This window comes from Colletotrichum spaethianum (assembly GCF_022836535.1).
Source record: "Colletotrichum spaethianum MAFF 239500 DNA, contig27, whole genome shotgun sequence".
NCBI classification, from domain to species: domain Eukaryota; kingdom Fungi; phylum Ascomycota; class Sordariomycetes; order Glomerellales; family Glomerellaceae; genus Colletotrichum; species Colletotrichum spaethianum.
In genome coordinates, this window is record NW_026054797.1 from 431,512 (window position 1) to 454,559 (window position 23,048).

The window sequence follows — 23,048 nt, forward strand, 5'->3', positions numbered from 1 at the left end:
CACTTATCATAGTAAGCGTTGAACTTATCAAAGTCACCCGCTCGCCTACACTCGGTTCCAGACAATGAGACATTCCGACATGCTGCATATGCGAGAATTGCAACCGAGATTCCCCAATCCGCCATCTGCAATCCGCGCCAAGCCGTCGGATTCCATCCGTCGGTTTTCGGTTTCCACAGCCGTGCCCGCCGCCCTGTCCGCCCTGTCCGCCTGACGACGACGACTCGCCTTCCCGCCCGGTCGTATGCGCCGTCTGACATGTCGCCTGTGGCCGGGGGGCGAGGTGGCAGGAGTTGACTGGTTGCGTCGTCGGCACCTCCCCCCCTTCACTTCCACCACGTTCGGCCTCATCCGGGGCATCCGCCGACTCGTCTAGCCCGGGTTAGCATGCCAAGGCAACCCTGGCCTTGGTCTTTGTCGGCCGGTTTCCAGTTTTCAGATTCTCCAGGAGCAAAATTCCGTCAGGTACTTTGCAGGCTGCAGCACGATCAAGGGTTTCCCATCAGGGAAAAGCGCTTTTCTGATGTCAATCGCAAACTCTAGTTTTGCTGATGGCCTGACGAACCGTCGCTATCGCCGACACAGACTAGATAGAACTCGGCACCGCAGATGCGAGATACTGCGAGATAGACGGGGTTCATCACGGTCAAGCCTAGACCCTTTTTCTGATATCGGTCTCACGGAGTTATCTCGCCGTCCCCCGTATCTGGCTCTATCTCACCCCCCTGGCTCATGCCCGCCGTATCTTTTTCCCGATTGTGGCTCGCCCACGCGGCTGTGATGCCGCTGGTATGTCGCACTCGACACCATTCATCCCGCAGCTGAGGTCCTCGATGCCGCGGCTGCACGCGTTGCATCGTTCGACTCTGACGGCCGGGCCCGGAACCAAGACGGATCCTGCGGCCCTGCGTGCATGCATTCGTAGCCACATTTTCACACTGTTTCTATCAAACATCAATGCATGTCGCACCGGCAACAAAGAAGCCAATCAACCGGGACAGGTCTCCAGAAAAAAAGGAAAAAAACTTCACATCGCCAACGACCTGGAAGGCTGAAACTTCTTCAAGTGGAGGCAACTTGTCTTTCCTCTACTCGCAACGGCGCCTCACAACGCAGCATCGCTTTTTCCCTCCCGGGATTTTAATTATGGAGTAGTGTTGCATAGGTGTGGATCACCGGCCAATGACGTATGGTCCATGACATCACACCGCCGCAGGAGTGGGCGACCAGGGGTGTCTCCCGGTAAATCTGCAACCCCACCAGCTGGTCCCAGCGCTGGGCGTTGCCAGCCCATTACCCACATGGGTCAGCTGAACTCGAGATAAGGCCCCGGCGTGGCCCTCCGTGGTACTATGTACGATCCCGATCTCACTCCGATCTCTACGAGTTTTTCCACCCTCTGGTCCTCCGCCCAGTCTCCCAGCCTGCCTCCGACCTCCGTGTCCCGTCTAACCCCCGTTCGCCATCCATCCCCGGCACTACCCGTTTAAACTTCCAATCGACGACCCCAGCTTGTCTTGCATCCCATTATACCCCCTTACCGAGTTCCTGTTCGTTGGCTGTGTATTCTGTACCGCTCATCGCTTTGTTTCGTTGTCTCGCTCAAGCACTAGCACCAATATCATTCTCAAAATGGCACCACCACAGCAGCAGCAGCAGCAGCAGGACCGGCACACCTTCTATGCGGGGAAGCCGCAACCGGACTCGGAATCCCCAGGCACCTTCCAGTCCATCGACCCTGCGACGGCAAAGCCCGTCTGCACCATCCACACCTCGTCCCCGGCCTCCATCAACGCCGCCGTGGACGCCGCAAAGGCCGCCTTCCCCTCGTGGTCCGCCACGCCGCCCATTGAGCGCTCCCGCATCCTGCTGCGCGCCGTCGCCATCCTGAGGGAGCGCAACGACGAACTCGCAACCGTCGAGACCCTCGACACCGGCAAGGCCTTCTCCGAGACCCAGTACGTCGACGTCGTCACCGGCGCTGACGTCCTCGAGTACTATGCCAACCTCGTCGCCTCCGGCGGCCTCAACGGCGAGTCCTTCCGCCTGAGGCCCTCCGCCTGGGTCTACACCACCAAGGAGCCCCTCGGCGTCTGCGCGGGCATCGGCGCCTGGAACTACCCCATCCAGATCGCCCTGTGGAAGTCGGCGCCTTGCCTGGCCGCCGGCAACTGCATGGTCTACAAGCCCAGCGAGTTCACCCCGCTGCACGCCGAGTACCTCGCCTCCGTCTACAAGGAGGCCGGCGTGCCGGACGGCGTCTTCAACGTCATCTACGGCGCCGGCGACGTCGGCGCCCAGCTAACCTCCCACCCCGACATCGCCAAGGTGAGCTTCACCGGCCAGGTGAGCACGGGCAAGAAGGTCGCCGGCTCCGCGGCCGGCGGCATGAAGTACGTCACCATGGAGCTCGGCGGCAAGAGCCCCGTCATCGTCCTGCCCGACTGCGACGTCGAGCAGGCCGTCGACGGCGCCATGCTCGCCAACTTTTACAGCTCCGGCCAGGTCTGCACCAACGGCACGCGCGTCTTCGTCCCCAAGACCCTCAAGGCGCAGTTCGAGAAGCTCGTGCTCGAGAAGATCCAGTACGTCCGCGCCGGCGACCTGTTCGACCCGGCCACCAACTTTGGCCCGCTCAACAGCAAGACCCACCTCGAAAAGGTGCAGGCCTACGTCCGCAAGGGCGTCATGGAAGACAAGGCGACGCTGCTGGTCGGCGGCGCCACGCCGCCCAAGGGCCTGCCCTCGGCGTACCAGGCCGGCTTCTGGATCCAGCCGACCGTCTTCACCGACTGCACCGACGACATGACCATTGTCAAGGACGAGATCTTTGGCCCCGTCATGAGCATCCTCACCTACGACACCGTCGACGAGGCGGTGAGGCGCGCCAACGACACCGACGTCGGCCTGGCCGCCGGCGTCTTTGGCAGGGACGTCGACCAGTGCCACAAGGTCATCTCCCAGCTCGAGGCCGGCATCACGTGGGTCAACACGTGGGGCGAGTCGCCCGCCGAGATGGCGGTCGGCGGGTGGAAGTCGAGCGGTGTGGGCGTCGAGAACGGCCGCAAGGGCCTCGAGGCGTGGGTGCGCAACAAGAGCACGCTCGTCGAGATGGGCGGGAGCGTGCCCACTGTTTTCTCCAAGTTGTAAAAGTAAACGTGCGGACGAGAAGGGGTTCGGGATGGGGAGAAAAATGTACTACTTGGGTGTACCGAAGCGGTCAAAAAGGTTTGCTCCCGGGTTGATACCTTGGGGAGCCAGAAGTTGGGTTTGGTAGCGTTTCTATGATATCACGGTTTTATTTCCTCACTACCAACACTATTTGACGCTGTTTTGCTCCTACGAGTGGGTGATGTTCCACAACTGTTGTACTGTGGCAACCTTGGCGCCAAGTTATGGTAGGTTCTGCGCCCTGCAGAATGAATGTGCATCTCACAGCATGCTGTCACTGATGCGAGGAAAACAAGGCGGGCTGGAATGCAAAAGGGTAGGTTGGAATAAGCTCAACGGGGTACACTGCTCTGAAACGGATCAGCGGGCAGGATCCGGCAGCGAAGTGGGAACGCGGCAACGCGACGGAGTAACTCGAAAAGGAAGCTCATTATGCCCATCCCTCATTGGCAATACTGTGACTCTCCAGTAGGGCATCGTGGTCTCCGGCCAATCATGGGAACCAGGCTTGCCGTGCCAAGTAGGTATATGCTTAAGTGGGCAGTGGCTCCCAGCAGACCTCTGCCCCTTGGCTTGTGGCGGGCTGCGTTTGCTAGGCTTTTTGGAGCGTCTTCTCAAACTGGCCTCGTAGAGGACTGTATCAGGCTTGCCACCATGCGTTACCCACTTAGCGCGTCACAAAAAGTTCATACCTATTGGCTTTTCACACTATCTACCCGGTTTCAAAGTTCCCTGCCCATTTCAGACCGAGGTGACCAAGTTGTTTCAATACACAAAACTCAAGTCAAGCCGAACTCCTCGTCTGGCTGCTCCAACTTGGTTCCCGAGTTCATAGGAGGACCCCAATCGGCCATCTGCAAGAACCCAGCGGAAAGCCAGTCATGGCTGCCCAAGGATATCTCCTCCCAGCCATCCAAATCGATATCGGACATTGAAAGCGTCGGCATAGAGTCGACGAGGTCACTGCTGCCGCCGACGCTCATTCCCACGCTGCTTCTTGGTAGTTCTGGCAGGGTTGCAGCGTCGGTGAGGCCTGGCCGTGCCCCTCCCACCACGGACGATGCCACCTCGTACAGGGCCTTGATGATGTGATATGACGCGACCCTCTGGTGGTTCATGTCGTACCCCTCGAAGAATTTGAGAACCATCTTGATAAGCTCGAGGTCTTGAAGAGATTGGGCCGAAGTCTTGTTCTCAAGAATGTTGACAAAGAGGATGTCGACGCACCAGGCGACCTGGTAAAGCAGGTATCTAGGCTCGGTTGTCAGATCTCATCCTCCCCATGGGACGTCTCTCGAATTCATTCCAAAACGGCACATCAAGATAGAAAGAACAAAGGGGAGCGCTCACATGGTAAAAGGGTGCTGCAGCTGATGGTAGTTCAGCAACGAGATCGCGCCGCGAGCCGCGTTGACGCAGATGCCCACACTGGGCCGCAGGCTCTCGACGTCCTGGTCGAGCACCCGGAACGCCGCCGAGTGCACGGCGACAACGAGTTGAAAGTAGACAAAGTGCAACACGCTCAGGCTCATCATCCGGCTGTAATCCGCGTCAATCAGGCCGGACGACGGTTCCGGGCGGATCATCTCCGGGATGCTGTCCCGCCACTCCTGCAACTCGGCGTCCAGGCTTGCGATCTCGCCGTCGAGCGTGGAAGTCGAAGCGGCGCGCCCGCTCCGGAAGTACAACCTTGAGCAGATCTGCCCCTGGATCTGGGAAAGCCGCACTTGTTGACGGAAGTAGTTCAGGATGACGTCTCCGGGGTAGAAGAACATGCCGTAGCCGTCTTGGGGGTACTCTTCTGGTATGTCTAGGAGAAAGTCGTCCGTGATGAGAGGTGGCTTCCCGATCCTGAGCATGAGGTCATGGTCTAGGACGTAGGCTTGCCAAAACAGACGCCGGCGGTGCAGTGTCTCGGCAGGCGTGAGAGTGGGGTGGTCGGAATGATGGTAACCAGCGAGGAGGACAAACTGGACTGCAATGGCGAGGATCGAAAGTGCGACGTGGTTCTCGGCTGTGAAGACGAAGTAGGTCGTCTGTTGTCAAGTCAATTTCAGTAACCACAGACGAGCAGGTACAAAGACACCAAGGGGTGGATTGAAGGTGCCACCTACGAGTGAGAGAAGAGCGCCTATCGTAAGTGGGTCCGGCGTTTGCAGGATGGCGATCGGGATGAGGCCAAGAGCGTTATGCAAGTACTTCTCATACTCTCCGGTTTGGTTCGTCCAATCACGTTTGCGGAGTGAGTGCAGAAGTATGACATTCAGCGCCATTTTCCAGCCGCTGCCCGGAGGCGGTTGGCCGTAGATATAAGACTGAACTGCAGCGCGGACCTCAGTCTCTTCGAAGACCTTGATGTCGTGATTTAGGGTCAAGAAGAAGTCTGCGTCGAACGGGATCAGTTAGCTTTTTGCGTCGATCCAAGCTTCGACACGTTGACGATGAGAAATCCTTACCCGACATGCATTCCATGATGACATTGTTGGGCGGGAAGGGGTAAATGGTCGAAAAAGACGTGAAGTCGAGGTTTCGTGGGGGTGTGATCCTTCGTATCCTTTGCAGCAGTCCTCGAACGGCCGTCGAGAACCGCTTGTCGCCCACCAAAACGTCGATTTTCGTGATTCCCTCCGCAGAGAATAAAGAGCACGAACCTAGCACCAAACCGAATCAATGTCCTGATCGAATTCGGGGCACGTCCGCTTGTGCTAGACAATCACCTACCAACTGTCCCAACAGTGGCCTCAGATGCCGCCCCGGCGTAATACGGTTTCACTCTTGGAGAGTCTTCATCTGAGGGGTTCACCTTGGGATGGCCTCCAACTGATGCAAACGATACATCTGGAGATGCAGTTGAGGAACCTTGAGAAACAGAGTTCGACAGGTCTTGTCCAGTCTCCGCCAGAGTCTTTGGGTCTTGAAGTTCTTTTACCAACCGTTCCATTTGCGCTAACCTGTCGACGACGTGTTCGTAAAGGCTATGAAAACAAGAAAATAAACAGTCAACTTATGAGTAAGCAACCCGATCTTCAATGAGTTCGCCGTATATGAAGAACACGCATTCGGGACAATCGTGACGCAAAGGAGGACAAACCGTCTTTCCTTCCTGGGTGCATTTTTCTTTCTCTCTGGCCAGATACATTCTTCCGCGTACTTTTCACATCCAGAGCATATTGGTTTTCTATGGTCACATTTGATCTGGTATATTGAATCCGGTCAGTCGCCCGCAATTCTCGACTTGGCAATTGATCGGCATTCCCACGGCACTCACCTTTCTGCGTCGGCATGTCACACAAGATAACACCGGCGGCCTTGACCCAGACCGCTGACCGGGCGCTTGCTGCTGAGTCTCCAGGGCCTGCATCGGAACAGGAAACGAGCTTCGGATTCTTGTTCTGTGACTGGTGTGAGACTGGAATCCCCGGATGGCGTTAGGCGAAAAGCGGACTATGATAGAGGTTGCAAAATTTCCGGTGAGAACGATGGTGTCGGAGGGTCTTGAACGTGCGGTCTACAGAGCTTCGCGAGAGGTCCAGCCTGTCGTCAACTTCTGCTGACCAGGCTCCCGGACGGACAATAAAAAGTTCCGGCGCTAGGGGCGCGCCTGGGGCCGCAAACGGAAATATCTCGAGCTTCCCCCTGGGGAACGATAGGGCACGGGCGCGCCGAAGGGTCTCAATTCATGTGATTGGGTTGGTTGGGCTCTCCCACCGGTTGGGTGAGGCCAATGACGTGTGTATTTCATGCAGGAAAACATGGCAAAGAGGCAGAGCTCAATGCATTGCTTCAACGTTGCGATAAATAGTGTCAAATGGCCCTGACGACGAAGCTCTAGAGCCTTTTGTAAATCGTGGTAGATAATTCGTGACACTGGAACATGGTAGCTGTTTTTCTGCTGTAAGCTTCGAGATTACAGCCTCAAAGGGATTTGCGATCTTGGTGAGGCTTTTTCAGACATCAGGTAGTGGCGTCTAACTAGGTGATTTAAGTGTATCCGCCTCCCCCAGCTGCTCACCTTCGTCTGGTTGCTTTATGCCTTCCTCGCGTGATGTATAAAGTTAGTTGGGTAAGCTGGGTGAACAAGTACATGATTGAGGCGGCGCTTGTTATTGGCTTGTTAGTACCAGCGCCAGCCGCCGAGCGCCAAGCACACCAAAGGTACGTTCACACTCCCAAGATGAATGTGATTTGCTGGTCACACAATTGGTCGCGTGGAAACAGCAACGGTTGGTCGAATGGTGAACTTGGAGTGCCTGGCCATGCCCCCTGGGTGTAGATGTGCGACTCTGGATATAAATCGATTGCGACCCTGCACTCACGAAGCCAGACGACCATTCGAAGTCTGTACGACGACTTTAATGACGCAGCGACGACTTGGCAGCCGATTCGACTCTTCCCCCTAGCCAACACAGGGGAAAACTTCCTCCAATTCTCTCGCGATCCATCCCTCGGTCGTCTTGTACCCTTCCTGGGTGTATTCCTCGCAACGACCCCCAGCAATATGCAATTTGGCTCTGCTACGTACCACCTAAGAACTAACAAGACGCAAACATTTTCAGACCTGTCAAGATAAGTCCTGAAAGCTTCAAGCTCGAGAGACAGACACGCATCAATCAACAACTTACTTGGCTCCTTTTGCACCTATTTCTTTGTCTCGTTATGAGATACACCCTTCTTTTGGCCCTTGGGGCATCCGCTGGGCCATTGCCACAACTCTCAACCAGACCATTACTCCCCAAAACATTCAGGTCACGATGCATTTTCTCAAGGGTGGCTATCCCCAGCCGTCGATTACAGCCTACAACAATGATTGCAGCGAAGTGGTCGGTTACTCTTGTTCAACCAGCTTAGCCTTGGGTACCTCCTTGATTGCCTTTATCGTTGACCAGAATGGATCTGGAAACATCACTGTTGACGAAGAGGAATTCAGGGTCCTTGATGATCCTGAGGTCTCAGGAGGTGTTATCTGTGGCCGTATCCACAACGCCGTGGAGACTATTGTGAGCTGTGAGCTGGCAGTCCCGGCTACCCTCGATTTGCTTCCACTCAACCGCCGCAACCTCCCTGAGTGCAAGTCGATGAAATCTGCAAGTACTGGACAGGCATCGGGTCTGGAGGCTATCTTAGATGGGTTTCTCTAAAGACCAGGGTTTCTTCCCATTGAGCAGCCGGTCGAACTTCCGGACAACTCGACGCTCGCACCACGCCGGCATCTCTAGCAAGGAGACTTACCTTGTTGGCATAATAACCCGCACCAGAATCCGCTTAACGTTCAGCTTAGTGTAAGTCTTTCGTCTCTGTCCTTTTCCAACCGCCTACTACCTCTGATGATGCATGATAACTAATGGCTCACAACAGGAGCCAATGCAGTGTGGAAGCAGAGATGGCTGTCAAATCACTTGGACCACCACCCGCTCTTTTAGTATCGGTTGGACGGCTTCCGCAACGGCTTGGCAGTGGCTTTCAGGTGGTTTCGCGGTCGAGATGTCAATCGAGACTGGCAACAGCTACTCATGCCCTGGGAGTGCAAACGGTTACTTCGCTGTATGGATAAAGCAGGCTCAGACGGCGTACACCGTCCACAACAGGCTACGAATGTCATGTGCTCCGATTCAGGATAGTGGCGGCAACTATGTCATATGGTCTCCCAACAGAGGCAATCGGGATGGCTACCCCTACTGCGTTTACGGTCGTCAGTATGTTCGCTGGATTAGAGACCGGTGGTTGGACACCACACCCATCCCCGGTAGCCCCCCTTAGAACAAAGGGGATCTAGGAGTAACTCAAACACCCACTTTTAAACCATATTAGGAAACTTAGAATTGGAATCTAGTTGGACTTTTTTTGTCCTACCCTGTCGTTGACTATCCATCTGAGCATGTAATAACTGAATCTGATGCTTTAGGAATGCCAGTCTATAGGCATGGTTATGCCAGCCCTTCTAAATCTTCCGGAATAGATACCTTTATATATAGATTCATAGTGTTTGCTGCTTCCGCTGGCTGAACAGTTGAAGCTGATGCTGAAGGTCGGCAAATTTTTGTAGAGTTGACCATGGGACTTCAGAAGCAGCTGCTCTGACTGTCTCGTAGCTGATTGGATGATCCCCAACTGTCTTGTATCTCCTTAAGGAGCTTTATTTCCACTTCGTACGCGGGCCGCCTTCAGGCGGGGTATTGCTAGCGCATCCTATATCCGGAATGTTGTCGAGGCTGAACTTCTTGCCCACATCCATCATCGTCAGGATCTCTGGCTATGATTTTACTCAAGCGGGTAGCTAGGCTAGTGAAACCCCCAGTGTGGCACAAAACTAGGCGGCTCAAGCGCAAACACACCAGCGATAGTTGGATGACCGACTGAGTGAAGGGATTTCGCTTGAGTGACATAGTTCCTCGCCACCATCTCGCCACTACGTAAATAGAACCGAATACTCAAGAGTCAGCGAAGTCAATACTTCCGGAAAATATCCAACTCTTCGCTAATCTGACAACAGCCGATTGAAATGTTGGCCTCCTTTGATTACCATGTTTGAGAACTCAGGGCCGGGTCTATCGATATAAGATGGTCCGAGGCCTCAGGAGACACAACACTTTTTGGCCAAGCCAGCCATTCATCCCAGTCCGAACCGAGATACTGATAGATGACATTCAAGAGATACGTTCCCGAGTCTCCTACTTGCCACAGGTCCCGCGCTAGGTGCAAAACAGCAGCATAGTGTGCTAAAACAGCCACGGCCTCAGGACCTCGCTCCACCAGCAGTTCCGTGAAATCCTCCGAAACTAGCAATGACCAAGAAAATATGATCTGGATTTGATGTTTTCTGCCGACATAGACCTTGTTGTTGAGATCGTCAACCGCAATTTGTAGCAATTCCACCGCTGCGACGCATGTCTTTTTGGAGCCTAACGAGAGATTTGACGAGGCTAAAAGGTCTATAATGCCGTTACATTCCTGGCCCACGCTCCGAAGTCGGCTGAGTCCTAGGCCCCAGGACATCAGAGAGCACAGTTCAGAGTTATGCAGAAACGGCCAGGCACGAGTGACAACCGTTCTGACGCCTCGCCGAATCCTTGCAAAGTTGACGTAGCAGTCGAGAAACCCTTCCAAGTATGGGCCGCGGAAGGCAAGAGCGTCGATGCAGAGGTGGCGGCCCAGAATAGAGGAGAATAGAACCAATGGAACGCATGTTGACTCGTTGATGTGCGCCTTTTGAGCGTTGAAAAGCGATATCGCTCTTGTTTGCAGCTGGACTGCATGATCCAGATATTCGGGAGCATTTTCTGGTTCGAGAGTTGACATATGTCGAGCAGACAGAGCAAGCACTTCGTGCATTAGATAGGGAGAGTTGACGCCTGCCTGGAGCGTCAATTCTGTGTTTCGTTCACGAAGAGTCTCTTCCAGCTCTGGTACGGCGAGCTCCAGAGTGAAATGAAGAAGCAACTTCATATGGCCCATATTAATCATGCCATCTGAAAGTGAAGAACCAGATCGGGTACTGTCGTTGCTAGGCCATCCGAGGAGGTGGGCCAAGTCCGGGGTGGGTATAATGGCCGGTGATTCGGAGGCCGTCCCATGCTTGGGCCTCGCCGCCTCAGACGAGCCTCGCGAGGCGCCGTCGGCTTGAACCGAGCTTTTGGTTGACTTAGGCTCTGCGAGGCCTGGAAAGACGCATACCCGGTCCACCATGGTACAATTAACGCATCTTGGCCGGGTCTCGTCGCACTGCTCATCCAATTAAGAGATCATCACGTTAGCTTTGCAGCAGATACCGTAGGCGAGTGCCGAGAATAAATACGTGGAAACAGGTATGAGAGTCTCACCTTCATGTGACGTCGTTTACACTCTGCACATCCCTTTCGGGACTTTTTGTGGGAGCGTCGATACATGGTTTGGCGCGGGTGGTCCGATAAATGTCTTGTTGCCCTCGTAAAGCTTGAACGAAGTCCTCGAATTATCCGCACTGAAAAACAAGGCCTACTATCCAATTGTGGTGGAAAGTCTGGGCCGAATCCCAGTCACCAGAGAGTTTGATTTGCGAAAAGCACATGTATTCAAGTGGTCTTCTTGAGTCTTGGCTGTACCATTGTGCTTTACGTACGTGCCCCCCGCTCTTTGTCGCCCTGGGAGTCCGTCAATATGTGCTGTGACAACTATGCAATAGACCTACGGGCTTAAACTCAGCACTCAATTCTCATCTGAGCAATACGTGTATTCGGTCGAGATCCGAACCAATGGTGGGCCGGAAAGCGTATTTCATCCGAGCTTCAAATACGCGTATCAGAGGCAACCGTATTCTGTACGGTTTCGCCAATTAATGACTGACTCGTGCTGTGGCTAATGCATCAGCCCTGTTGGATGTACCTAGGAACAACGTGTGTCAGTTAAAACCCCAAACGCCCCTAGCGACTTAGGCGGTGCGACTTCTAGGGATGAAGATGTACTGCCAACTACAAGCTAGGTTTAATGGCAATAGAACAACGATCTACGAGCAAGAGGCTAAGGGGTTGTTTGGAGTTTGCTTCGAGCTTTGATCAATAATTCCGTTTTGGATATGTTCTTGTTCACACACTCGCGACATAATTTCTCTCGGGTACTTTAGGGCATGCTTCGACGCGACTTCACAATTAGAAAGCTGGGACAGCGCTCGTACACGCAGCCTCATTCAATTTGATACCGAGTTCGCGTTACCCTTGGTAGCAGCAAGTTGAACATCCGCAATCAAAAAGGCAAAGGAATCTACGTCATCAACAACTTCCAGATAGTATACGTGATGACTGAGCCATGTAAGACAGCCAGAATGCGTTGCTTTTGGTCGTTCATTTCAACCGCGAGCGCGTTATTCAAAACTCTACTTAAAACAGGTAAGGGAGCTGTTAATTCATGAGACATCACTGATGTGTCTTCTTTGCATCTCGTCGACAACGAAGGGGACGGAGAACACCTCACTAACCTCGAATACTTGATTGAGGTAAGAAGGGTGGACCCCAACACACAAAGGACGAAGAAGGTTGGACGCCGTTATTCGTGGCTTTTGCTAGGGAGAATTTGGAGCTTGCAGGTTATCTTATAAATAGGGGCCAAAGTTGACCTACAGCTCAGCATACGTAATTATGGAGGCCAAACACCAGCTAAATATGCCAATGGAAAGTAATACTAGAACCGGCGCGACTATAACCAAAAGGTGTATCGTTGTTGGAATATCCAAACCACTCATGGCTGATGTAGGGTGGCCGACGTAAGCATCACGTGACCCAGCTAGTTGACAAATGAGATATTACGGAGTTACTAGCCTAGCTAGTAATACCGCACACAGGGTTGCTGTAGTGAACCGAGACCGCATCTCTTATATCCACTTCAACAGTCTTTGGCCGCTGTAACTTCATCCTCCAACTCAGGGCAGACTCTCAACACATGCTCCAGAATACGCTGCGACGCCTCGGCCGCACTCAAACCGGTCACGTCCATGTCCAAGCTCGTCACACCCGGCTCGTCGAAGCGGTGAATTTCAGTGCCCCTACGAAAAATGAGCAACAGCTCCGGGTCGACGATTTTGTGATGAGTCTCGCGATGCGCGACCTGTAGCCTCATCAGGTTAGTCGCCTCGTCGCAGCGCATAACGACGGACACCAGTGCCGCGCCGCGGGCACGCGCCGCCGCCAGGTACTCGGCGCACACGGCGCTCCCGACGGCGTCGGTGGACTGGAAATCGGTGAAGACGTAGGCAAAGCGGTGGCTCGCCGGGCTCTGGGCCAGCGACGCGAAGACAGCCCCGCGCGCCGGAGGTCTTGGTAGCCGGCCTCGGAGCGGTGCAGCACCGCGTCAGCGGGGTTGATGAGCAGATGGTTGTGCACCAGCTGGCAACATGCCCCGAGTTGCTGCTGGAAGGCGCGCGCGATGGTAAGCTTGCCAGTCCCTGGGAAGCCGTTCAGGTGGATGATGGGAAGCGGTTTCGATGTTGAGGGCGGTGCTGGTGCTAAAGCGGATGCCATTTTTGGAAGACTTGAGATGGGCGGCAGGGCACAGAGGCAGCGTAGGCGTGCGAAGATGATATAGCGGGTGATGTCGAACGGTCGATGGTCGATACGCTGCTCTCTTGCGACGTGGTCTTTCTTGGGTTGCGTTAGGTTAGTTGTCGAGATTCCGGTTGTCATCGGAGCGAACACGATCTTGAGGCCTGCGATGTTGCTTCTCCCCTGCCCGTTGCAGTCGACCAGTCCCCCTAGCCCTATGTCTGGCCTCTTCGGAGCTGAACTTGGGGTAATTAGGCCAGAATTGACACCAGCGCTGCTTATCAGTAAGCATTTCCACGTAAGTTCCAGCCAATCTAAGCGACCGCTTTTGTAACGTAGCGCACATCCACAATCTTATCTGTGAACAACCAGCAGGCGGAGTAAGATCTGTACATGAAGTGTTCTGGCCAACGTCTCCGTGCCGGTCGATGCATGCATCCTAGCGCTGGGGAGTCAGGGGTGGCCCTGTTCATCATCCCTCCATCCCCTGCCACAAGGCAAGGGCCGTTCATCATCACGCACCCCTGTTCCTTGTTGTCTCCGGATGACGGGCAGAAAGAAGTCAACTGCGGAAAGATGATTCTCAGCGTGACGTGACTGAGTCCGGAAAGCTCATCACCCTGCGTTGGCTGTCTTGGGAAAACTTCGAGCGAGACCGTGCCATTTCAGGGCGCGCAGGTCAACTCCTTGAGTCGTGGTAGTGGCTGAATATCCCGGATGTCATCATGCTGCAAGACTCAGCCGAGGAATCTCTCCGGGCCAATTCCCCATCCGGTAGTATTTAGTGGCTTCAACTATCGTATGTCGACGTAGCATTTGTAGTCAGCAGGGTCGACTCTGTGCTGGTCAAGCGTAGCCAAGGCCTCGCCGGCCGTCGTGTGGCGCTTGCCGCAGCCAATAACTTCATCGAGTCCAAGCAAAAAGTCACTGCAGCGGGCCTTGCCGCGCTGCAAACCGTCGGCGTAGGCCCGACAGAACGGCACGCCGAGGTGGTCCATTTCTATGACCCAGCAGACACCGCCGAAGCGCTTCAGGAGCGCCTGCTCGCCCCGTCACGTCAGCGGGCCTCCACCCCGCCACCGTGTAGTCCGACATGACACCCTCGCCGTCCCTCATCTCCGGCAGTGCGAGCACCTCGTCCAGCTTTAGTGTGGGAAAACGTCCGCTGCCCTGGGCAGTGAGTTCCAGGAGGTCCGTTATGTGACGCGTCGAGCCGGCATACGCCACAATGGTCTCGCCATGCTTCTCCAATAGCGTCTTCGTGAGGGAGATATGTACTACTAGGGCGGTAGGCAAGTATGCATCGAAGTTGGAAACGCCTCCTTCGGCCCAATGAATGTGTCTGCTGCTCACCATAGGGATTGTGGACATGGGATAGCACCCTTTACCAGGGAGTTCAATGGTTTTCACCGCTACAAGTTGATTTCACAGAAAGCCGCAAGGTAATTGTGAATAGATAGCAATGCCATGTTACTAAGGAAAGTCTGCTGCTGCTGCTGCTGCTGATAATAATAATTCTAAGAGAACTGAGACTGCAAGAACAAGAGAAGATGACATCAAAACTCCCAAATGCCTAGCCCGATGAGGTTCCAATCTCCAGTTACCATCCAGCCTTTCCGTCCTCCGACCTTTGAGGGGTCGCGTTTCCCGATTTCCAGTTTCCATGGCGCACCACACGATAAAACACAAACTGTTACAACTCACTCATAACAACTAGTAAAGGAGATGGCAGAATTGTGGTTCTGGTCGCCCTTGTGTCCCGTGTGACCTCCATGTCCCCGGCGTTTCCCTCAAATTTCCGTTTCCATATCCTCATGTCTTCATCATTCCCCGTGTCCCAATCCATACTGTCCCAATCCATACAAGTACCCCCCCCCAAGCGCCCCAATTATATCTTCCCACACTTCCTTGACCGAAAAAGAACAATCTAATAATCACTACTCGTCTTCATGCCTTCGTTGAATGATGCCTGTATCTCTTGCGTGTACTCTTCCATCTTTCATGGTCTCTAATTGCTCCAGTCAAATCCGACGCAAAGCTTGCTCTTCTTGCAGACAGCCTTGGTGAGAGTCTGGATGCTGCCACTGCTCAACAACTCGAGGACCTGCATGTTGGCCTCGAACTCGCGGGTGATGAAGTTACGGATCTCGATGGCGACAAGCGAGTCGAGAGGGTAATGCGACAAGCTGCGAGTGACGTCGAGGTCTTCGGTCTCCATCATGAGCACAGCGGCAATCTTCTCGACCAGACCGCGGCACACGACCTCCATGGCCTCCGTCTCGCTGCGCGACGCCTTGAGCGCGGCATTGAGCGACACGGCGCCGTTGGCACCAGCCTCGGCGGCGGCAAGCTCCTCAGCTGCCAGGCGGAGGGCTTTGAACTTGGCGTCTGGCGTCCAGAAGGGCTGGATGGTGGGCGTGATGCGCATACCCGTGATGACGTGGTGGTTGCAGACGGACGTCTTACCCGAGATAGAGGCGCCGATGAGGGCGAGCACCTCGGCCTCGCAGATACTGTCGGAGCCCAAGTTCTTGGCGACCTCGGCGGCACGCTCAGCGCTGCCATCGGCCAGGTAACCGGCGTCGGAGACAGCGGTAAGATCGAGGGAGGTAGCGGGCAGACCCAGGGCGATGCGGTGCTGGACGAAGGCGTTGAGGAAGCAGTTGGCAGCGGCGTAGGCGGCTTGGCCACGGTTGCCGACGGCTCCGGCGGCGGAGGAGATGGCGATGAAGAAGTCAAGCTCGGTCTGACGCTCTTGGAGAGCGTGATGGAAGTTCCAGGCACCCTGAACCTTGGACTCGGTGACGGAGATGTAGTCATTGAACTTCATCTGCTCAAAGAGGACGTCCTGTACAATTGTTAGGTGACATGTAGATAGAAGCAAGGTATAGAAGACTTACACGAAGGACCATGGCACCGTGAATGACACCACGAACAGGCGGCAGGCCCTTGAGACCAGTGTTGAACAGCTGCTCAACGCTGGCCTTATCGGCGACGTTGCAGGAGCGGACGGTGACGTGAGCACCCTCCTCAGCGGCCTCGTCAATGAGGACCTTGACCTTGCCAGTGGCGGAACCGCTACGGGACAGGAGTACCAAGTTTCTGGCGCCGTGCTCGATCATCCATCTGGACATGCTGCGACCAAGACCACCAGTACCACCGATGAGGAGGTAAGTGGCGTCGGCCTTGAGAAGAGCCTTCGCAGCCTTGGAAGGCGTTGCCATAACAACATCCTCAGCATGGGGGACGACGACAAGCTTGCCGGGGCCCTGAGTGGTCTGAAGCGTCTTGAAGGCCGTCTCCATGCAGGACACGGGGAAGATGGTGGCAGGGTCAATGGGGCGGAGCTGGTCGTCAGCCAAGAGTTTGGAGACGTCAGTGACCAGTCTCTCCATGATCTTGGGCCTCTCGGCGGCGAGGCCAAAGATATCGACGCTCAAGAACGAAGCGTTGTTATCAGACTGGCCCATGTCGAGGCGGGTGGCGCGAGAGCCATCCTTCCTACGAACATCGACGAGGCAGCCGAAGCGGCTGAGACAAGCCCAGCTCTCCCTCAGAGCGTCAGCGCCCGGCAGAGTGTTGAGGACAACGTCAACACCCTCATCGTTGGTGGCGCGCCTCACAGCAGCTCTCCAGGTGGTGTTGCGGCTGTAGAAGATGTGGTCCTCGGGGACGTTGTAGTGCTGCATCAGGAGCTTCTTCTTGGCGGCGGTGCTGACGGTGACAAAGATCTCGGCACCAATCATCTTGGCGAGACAGACAGAAGCCTGGCCAATGCCACCACCAGCGGAGTGGACCAGGATGCGCTGACCCTCACGGAGGCGTGCCTGCTCGATCAAGCTGTAGTAGGCGGTGCAGTAGGCCAGAGGAAGAGTGGAGGCGTCCTCGAAAGACATCTTGGATGGCATGGGCATGACGTTGGCGGAGGTGGTGCGAGTGCGCGTGGCATAGGCGCCGTGCTTGATGGTGAGGGCGGCAATGCGATCGCCAGCCTTGTGAGCCTTGACAGCGGAGCCGACTCTGGTGACAACACCAGAAGCCTCGACACCAAGGGCGTGCTTGTCGGCGTCGGGGATCTGGCCCTTAGCAAGCATGACATCGCGAAGATTCATGCCAACAGCCTTGACCTCGAACTCGACCTCATCGTCTCCGAGAGGCTGGGTAGCAGAGACATCATCAACGAAGTGCACCGTCTCGATGGCACCGGGAGTAGAGAACTCCATCTTGAGGTATCGGTTGTCCTTGCCAAAGGGCTGGAGCTCGACAACGCTGGGGTTGGTCTCGCGGTGGACGAACTCGTTCATCTCCTCGTCGTGAACAATGCGGGGGGTGAAGAACCGGCCGGAACGCTCCATGAACTCAAGCTCGCTTGTGGACGAGGCATTGGCGCCGAAAGCAAGCTTAAAGATCTCGAAGATAACGGCAGAAGAGTCATCCTCGTCCAGCTGGTTGTTGTCGTCAAGATCGAGAGTCGCGAAGGGCAGAACGGTCTCGGAGCGGACGGTTCTGCTAAGACCGATGATCATGTTGGACTCGGGCGAGGTGGCCTTATCGTAGGCACCACGGACAACCCACAGGCAGCCCTGGACGCCAGCAAGCATGTTGCGGACCTCGGCGAACTGCTCCTTGGTAGGGTTGGCAAGGAAGGGCTGCTCGATCTCAGTGAGGACGATGGTCAGCTTGCCCTCGGTGTTGACCTCGTGCATGCCACCCATCTCGGGAAGTCTGGAGGTAGCACTGGCCAGGGCAATGGCGAGACCGTTGGCCAAAGTCTGCTGGAAGTTGGAGTCGCCGTGGATGATGGCGACATCAACGTCAGGCAGAGGAGCGTCAACCTTGACTCCGAGAGCGCCGTTGATCTTGGTCTTGGCCTTGCCAGAGAGCGACTTCAAGTTGCCAATGTCCTCCCACTCGAGCTTGTAGCAGAGCTCGCGAGCGGGGTTGCTGGCCAACTCAGTCTCACCATCAATGATGGGGGAAACGGTGAGCTCATCAATCTCAATGACGAGGTCATTTTTCTCGGAAGTGGCGAACACAGAGACCTTGGTAGAGCGGGCCTCGGCCGGGAAGTCAGCCTTGCAGTAAGCCTTGAGAGTGCTGCCAGGCGTCTTGGTGAGGGCGGTGATCTCGCGGGCGATGGACATCCTGCCGATGGAGGAGGGCAGGTAGACGGTGTTGATGTCGGTGCGGCCGGCGCCAAGGATGGGCCAGTACATCTCGATGACGGACTCCAGGAAAGTCGGGTGGAGCACAGTGCTGGTCTGGTAATGGTTGGGCATGTCGGCGGCGACGTCAAAGGCTGCGATGTTACCCATCGCGTACTTGCTGGAAGCCTTACAGTCCTTGATGCCCTGGAAAGACGGTCCGTATCCGACACCGAGCTCAGTAAGGCGCTCGTAGATGTCGGCCTCAGCGACAGCAACAGCCTCAGGACCCTCGCTGGCCTTGATGGTAGCCTCAGCGCCACGAAGAGCGGCCAGCTTCTGCTCCTTGCCGTCGACCTCGTTGGTCTCGGTGGTGTGTAGGGCAATCAGACCGACGCAATGCTCGGTCCAGCCGCTGCCGTGCGACCAAGAGCAGATGCGGAACTCCTTCCAGGTCTCAGATGCGGTCAGGTTGGTCTCCTGGTGAGGGCGGAGGTTGATGGTCAACTCAACATCGGCGTCCTGAAGGGCCAAAGGCTTGACAACAGAGACATCTCTGAGCTCGAACTTCTCAAAAGAAATTTCCTTGCGCTGCGCCCACTGAGCGGAAGCCTCCAGAGCCATGCCGATGAAGGCAGAGATGGGGAAAATTGTGACAGACTGGACAGCGTGGTGACGCAGCCATGGAAGGTCATCAAGGTGAATGATGTTTCTCCATGTGGGCTCAAGGTCGCTGGAGTAGATGGCCTCAAGACCGATCAAGTCGTTTCTGGGCGACTTGCGGTACTTGTGCATCTGAGTCATGCGAGACTCCTGCCAGTACTTGTTCTGGTAGTTCCAGGCGTAGCGAGGAAGATCGGTCAACAGGGAAGGCTTCTTCTTCAGGTTGGGGAAGTTGACGTTGTCCATGTTGAGGATGGCACCCTTGGTGATGAGGTTGCAGGCCAAGTCCATGGCAGACTCAACAGCATCCTTCTTGCGGATGAGGGGAGATACGTATGGGATCTTCGTCGCGGCTTCTCCAACATGCTTGAAGATCTGCTTGATGGGACCCTGAAGAGCGGAATGGGGTCCCAACTCGATGATCATGTTGACACCAGTCTTGTGCTCGCCAACAGGCTCCAACATGGTCTCGAGAGCCTCGGAGAAGCGGACGGGGCAGGTAAGGTTGTTGACCCAGTAGTGAGCCTGGCATTCAAAGCCGTCGATCTGGTGGCCGTAAAGAGAAGAGTGGAAGCGGACGTCAGTGGTCTGAGGGTGGGGGAGATCAGAGATGGACTCCCTGTACTCCTTGGCGACCAGGTTCATGTGGTGGGAGTGGTAGGCAGTCTCGATCTGCAGGCGCCGGTTGAACATCTGCTTCTCCTCGAGGTTCTTCTCGAGCTCGATGAGAGCGTCGGTGTCACCGGAGATGGTCAAACTGGAAGGACTGTTGTAGCAGGCGATCCTGACTTGCTGCTGCTTCAACGCATCAATCATGGGCTGGACCTCCTCCTTGCTACCGCCCACAGCCATCATGGAACCGCGAAGGTCGGGGTTCCTCTTCTTCAAGATGGGGACAAGACGACCTCTGTGGTAGGCAATGGCCATGGCAGCCTCGAAGCCGATGATACCGGCGGCGTAGGCGGCACCGATCTCACCACTGGAGTGACCGGCAACGGCTGCAGGGCGGATGCCCCAGGTGCGGAGGAGATCAGTCAATGCAAGCTGGACGGCACTGCAAGCCGGCTGACTGATGTGAGCATCTCCAACTCTGGATGATTCTTGGTCCTTGCTGAGCTCCTCGACGAGAGACCACTCGGCGCCGAGCTTCTTCAGGCACTCATCAGCTCTGTCAATGGCGGCGGTGTAGATCGGGTATGCGCCGTAAAGCTCACGACCCATGCCCCACCATTGGGCACCCTGTCCGGTGAAGACGAAGCCAATTCTCAGAGGCTCAGTCTCCTTGCCGGGGATGACCTTTCCGCTGTTGAGAGTCTCGATGAGCTCGAAAGAATCCGAGGCAGGGATAGCAACCCTCCAGGGAAGCAGAGAGCGACGCGAGCCCAATGTGTATGCAATGTTGTCCATCAGGTCGTTTTGGAAGATCTCGGGCCTTTGCTCGAGGTAGACAACAAGGTTCTTCATGACAGCACCGACGGAGTTCTTGTCGTTGGCGGACAAGACGTAGATCTTCTTGGTGCCCTTGACCTTCTTGGCTTCCGGGGGAGGCAGGTTCTTGTCCTTCTTGGGGGCAGCGGTAAAAGGCGCCTTCTCCAAGACAATGTGGGCGTTGGTGCCACCGAAACCGAAGTTGTTGACACTGATGTACTTCTTGTTCTTGGGCCAAGGCCTCTGAGTGGCAGGGATCTTCATGTTCCACTCCTTCCACGGGATCTTCTCATTGGGCTTCTTGAAGTCGTGGTTCGGGAGGAGGAAGCCTCTCTCCAGCATCATGGCGGCCTTGATGACTCCAGCAATACCGGAGGCGGCCTCAAGATGGCCAATGTTGGACTTGACGGAGCCGATGAAGAGAGGGTCCTTCGTCGATCTGTTCTGGCCAATGACGTTGTGAATGGCGGTGGCCTCGATCGGGTCACCGACCTTGGTACCAGTGCCGTGGGCCTCGACATATCCGCAGTCGCTGGGGTCAAGTCCAGCGTTTCTGTAGATCTGTCTCATGAGCTTCTCTGCATAGGGTTGTCAGCGTCTACATTCATAACGTGGGGCGCTTTTTGATGCATACCCTGCGCTGCGCCGCTGGGCATCGTGATGCCAGGGGTCTTGCCATCCTGGTTGATACCAGTGCCTCTGATGACGGCACGGATGGAGTCGTTGTCTCTGATGGCCTGATCAAGAGGCTTCAGAATAATCATACCACAGCCTTCGCCACGGCCGAAACCAGTACCACGCTGGTCGAATGCAATAGAGCGGCCAGAGTCCGCAAGCAATCTGAAGTCAACTGCGTCAGCATCGACTGAGGGCGACGGGAAGAAGCACCCGAGCGTGCATCATGCGCTTACCTGCAAGACGAGAACGAAATCCAAAACTCAGGCAACATGTTCAGATGGCAACCACCAACAATAGCGGCGGTGGACTCGCCGGCACGCAAACTCTGGCAAGCCAAATGAAGGGCTACCAAACTAGCCGAGCAAGCGGTGTCTGCCGTGAAACTTGGCCCTCTGAGATCAAAGAAATGTGAAAGTCTGTTGGACTGCATCGCATGGGCACATCCTGACCGGTAGGTTAGCGCGAGTAAGCATCCGGGGTACAGGGATGATCCTCTTCTTACCTGTGGCCTGGTGCATGGGTATCGTGTCGCTGTCCCTGAACAGATGGCTCTCATACTCGGCAAAACTGCCGCCGACAAAGACACCGACGTCTTTTCCAACGATCGTGTGCTTGGGGATACCAGCGTTCTCGAGCGCCTCGAAGGTACACTCGAGCAGCAGACGCTGCTGAGGGTCCATGGAGATGGCCTCCTTCTCCGTCAACCCGAAGAAGGGGGCGTCGAACGAAGCCAGGTCGACATTCAAAAAATTACCGCCCTCGGCGTGGTAAGCGCCAGTCTTGCCAGGGTTGGGGTGATAGAAGGCCTCATGGTTGAAGCGCTCCTTGGGCACGGGAGTAAAGCCGGTTCTGGCGCGGGAGCACAGCTCCCAGAATTCGGCAGGGCTGGAGACGCTGCCCGGCAGACGACAAGCCATGCCGACAATGGCGATGGGCATCTGTTTCAATCCGGCATCGCTGCCACCGACTGGGTTCGTGTAGGCCGCGTTTGCGCTGCTGCCGGCGCCGCCATTGGAATGGCCGTTGGAGTGGCCATTACCGTTCGAGGATTGTCCGTGGATGTTGAGGCCGACGCCATCTAGGGGCCCCACGGACAGGCTGGTGAAGCCATCGGACGTGGTATCGGAGTGATCGATCGGGGTCATCATTACAGGACTTGCCGAAGGCGATGTCCCCGAGGAGGAGTAGGACAGGACGCCGGGCGCCATGATGAGGGGCGGAGGGAGAAGATTGCGGAAGCCGCTTGTGTGTGATGATCCTATTCCGCAAGCATTCGTCGAAGCAACGAAAGAAAGTGACAACGAAGGTTCCGGCGCTCTAGGCGTTCCTTACAATGACAAAAGAAGAAAGGAAGAAAGATGGGTGAAGAGAGGACGAAACGAAAGGCGGACTGCGAGTGCTCTAATTGATATCTTTTGGGCTTGGAAGAGGGCAGGCCGGATGATATGGGAGTACGTACCAAGCCTCGTTGAGATGAGTGAGTGTGACGAATCTTCTTTTCCTGGACCTGGTTGGGAATCTCTGTAGGGTTTTTAGCTGATCAACGGCCACGGGTGAAGATCGCCTCGATGGTGCTCGCTCCGTCGCGGAGTGGTTGACATGGAAGGGACTGGTTGGTGATCAGATCGCCAAGTCGGCCGGAGTTCTTCGCACAGACTAGCCTGTGTGATTTAAATTTGCCTGACGGTTGGGTAGATCATAGGGAGATCCCGAACGTGCATGCCAGGCTCATGCCAGGTGGGAGAGAGGTCGTTTACGGAGAGTGAGCCAGGGCACATCCGATGCCGGGTTGCCCATGTCGAGCCGGAGCAGCGGAGCAGCGGCAGTCCTTGCTGTTCACGACGTCGCCATCCCCCCCAGATCAGCCAGATCAGGGAGTACTAGGCAGGATCAGAGTAAGGGTACTGGTGGCGCCGGTTGGAGAAGCCTGTTCCATGATTATGGTTATTCTCGTCAA

At 55.6% G+C, this 23,048-nt stretch overlaps 6 protein-coding genes across 6 annotated transcripts; 2 read left to right on the forward strand and 4 right to left on the reverse strand.

Annotated features, from left to right (window-relative positions):
- Positions 1–1,632: 1,632 nt before the first annotated feature.
- On the forward strand, positions 1,633–3,150 carry ColSpa_09270 (NAD/NADP-dependent betaine aldehyde dehydrogenase; the record flags this gene model as incomplete). Its single annotated transcript, XM_049275482.1, has 1 exon — positions 1,633–3,150. The coding sequence occupies one exon, from the start codon at positions 1,633–1,635 to the stop codon at positions 3,148–3,150; it is 1,518 nt and encodes a 505-aa protein (XP_049131439.1).
- An 800-nt stretch (positions 3,151–3,950) lies between these two features.
- On the reverse strand, positions 3,951–5,643 carry ColSpa_09271 (fusaridione A cluster transcription factor fsdR; the record flags this gene model as incomplete). Its single annotated transcript, XM_049275483.1, has 4 exons — positions 3,951–4,422; positions 4,522–5,207; positions 5,286–5,554; positions 5,628–5,643. 4 exons carry the CDS (start codon positions 5,641–5,643, stop codon positions 3,951–3,953), a joined length of 1,443 nt encoding a protein of 480 aa, XP_049131440.1.
- A 6,879-nt stretch (positions 5,644–12,522) lies between these two features.
- On the reverse strand, positions 12,523–13,157 carry ColSpa_09272 (uncharacterized protein; the record flags this gene model as incomplete). Its single annotated transcript, XM_049275484.1, has 2 exons — positions 12,523–12,910; positions 12,934–13,157. 2 exons carry the CDS (start codon positions 13,155–13,157, stop codon positions 12,523–12,525), a joined length of 612 nt encoding a protein of 203 aa, XP_049131441.1.
- Positions 13,158–13,972: 815 nt separating this feature from the next.
- Positions 13,973–14,534, reverse strand: ColSpa_09273 (uncharacterized protein; the record flags this gene model as incomplete). Its single annotated transcript, XM_049275485.1, is given in 2 exon segments — positions 13,973–14,218; positions 14,235–14,534. 2 exon segments carry the CDS (start codon positions 14,532–14,534, stop codon positions 13,973–13,975), a joined length of 546 nt encoding a protein of 181 aa, XP_049131442.1.
- A 593-nt stretch (positions 14,535–15,127) lies between these two features.
- Positions 15,128–18,703, forward strand: ColSpa_09274 (uncharacterized protein; the record flags this gene model as incomplete). Its single annotated transcript, XM_049275486.1, has 3 exons — positions 15,128–15,149; positions 15,233–16,028; positions 16,117–18,703. The coding sequence occupies 3 exons, from the start codon at positions 15,128–15,130 to the stop codon at positions 18,701–18,703; spliced, it is 3,405 nt and encodes a 1,134-aa protein (XP_049131443.1).
- ColSpa_09275 (reducing polyketide synthase rdc5) lies at positions 15,187–22,299 on the reverse strand (the record flags this gene model as incomplete). The annotated part of the gene is made up of 5 exons (XM_049275487.1): positions 15,187–16,026; positions 16,079–20,991; positions 21,048–21,253; positions 21,325–21,535; positions 21,594–22,299. The coding sequence occupies 5 exons, from the start codon at positions 22,297–22,299 to the stop codon at positions 15,187–15,189; spliced, it is 6,876 nt and encodes a 2,291-aa protein (XP_049131444.1).
- Between the last annotated feature and the right edge of the window lie 749 nt (positions 22,300–23,048).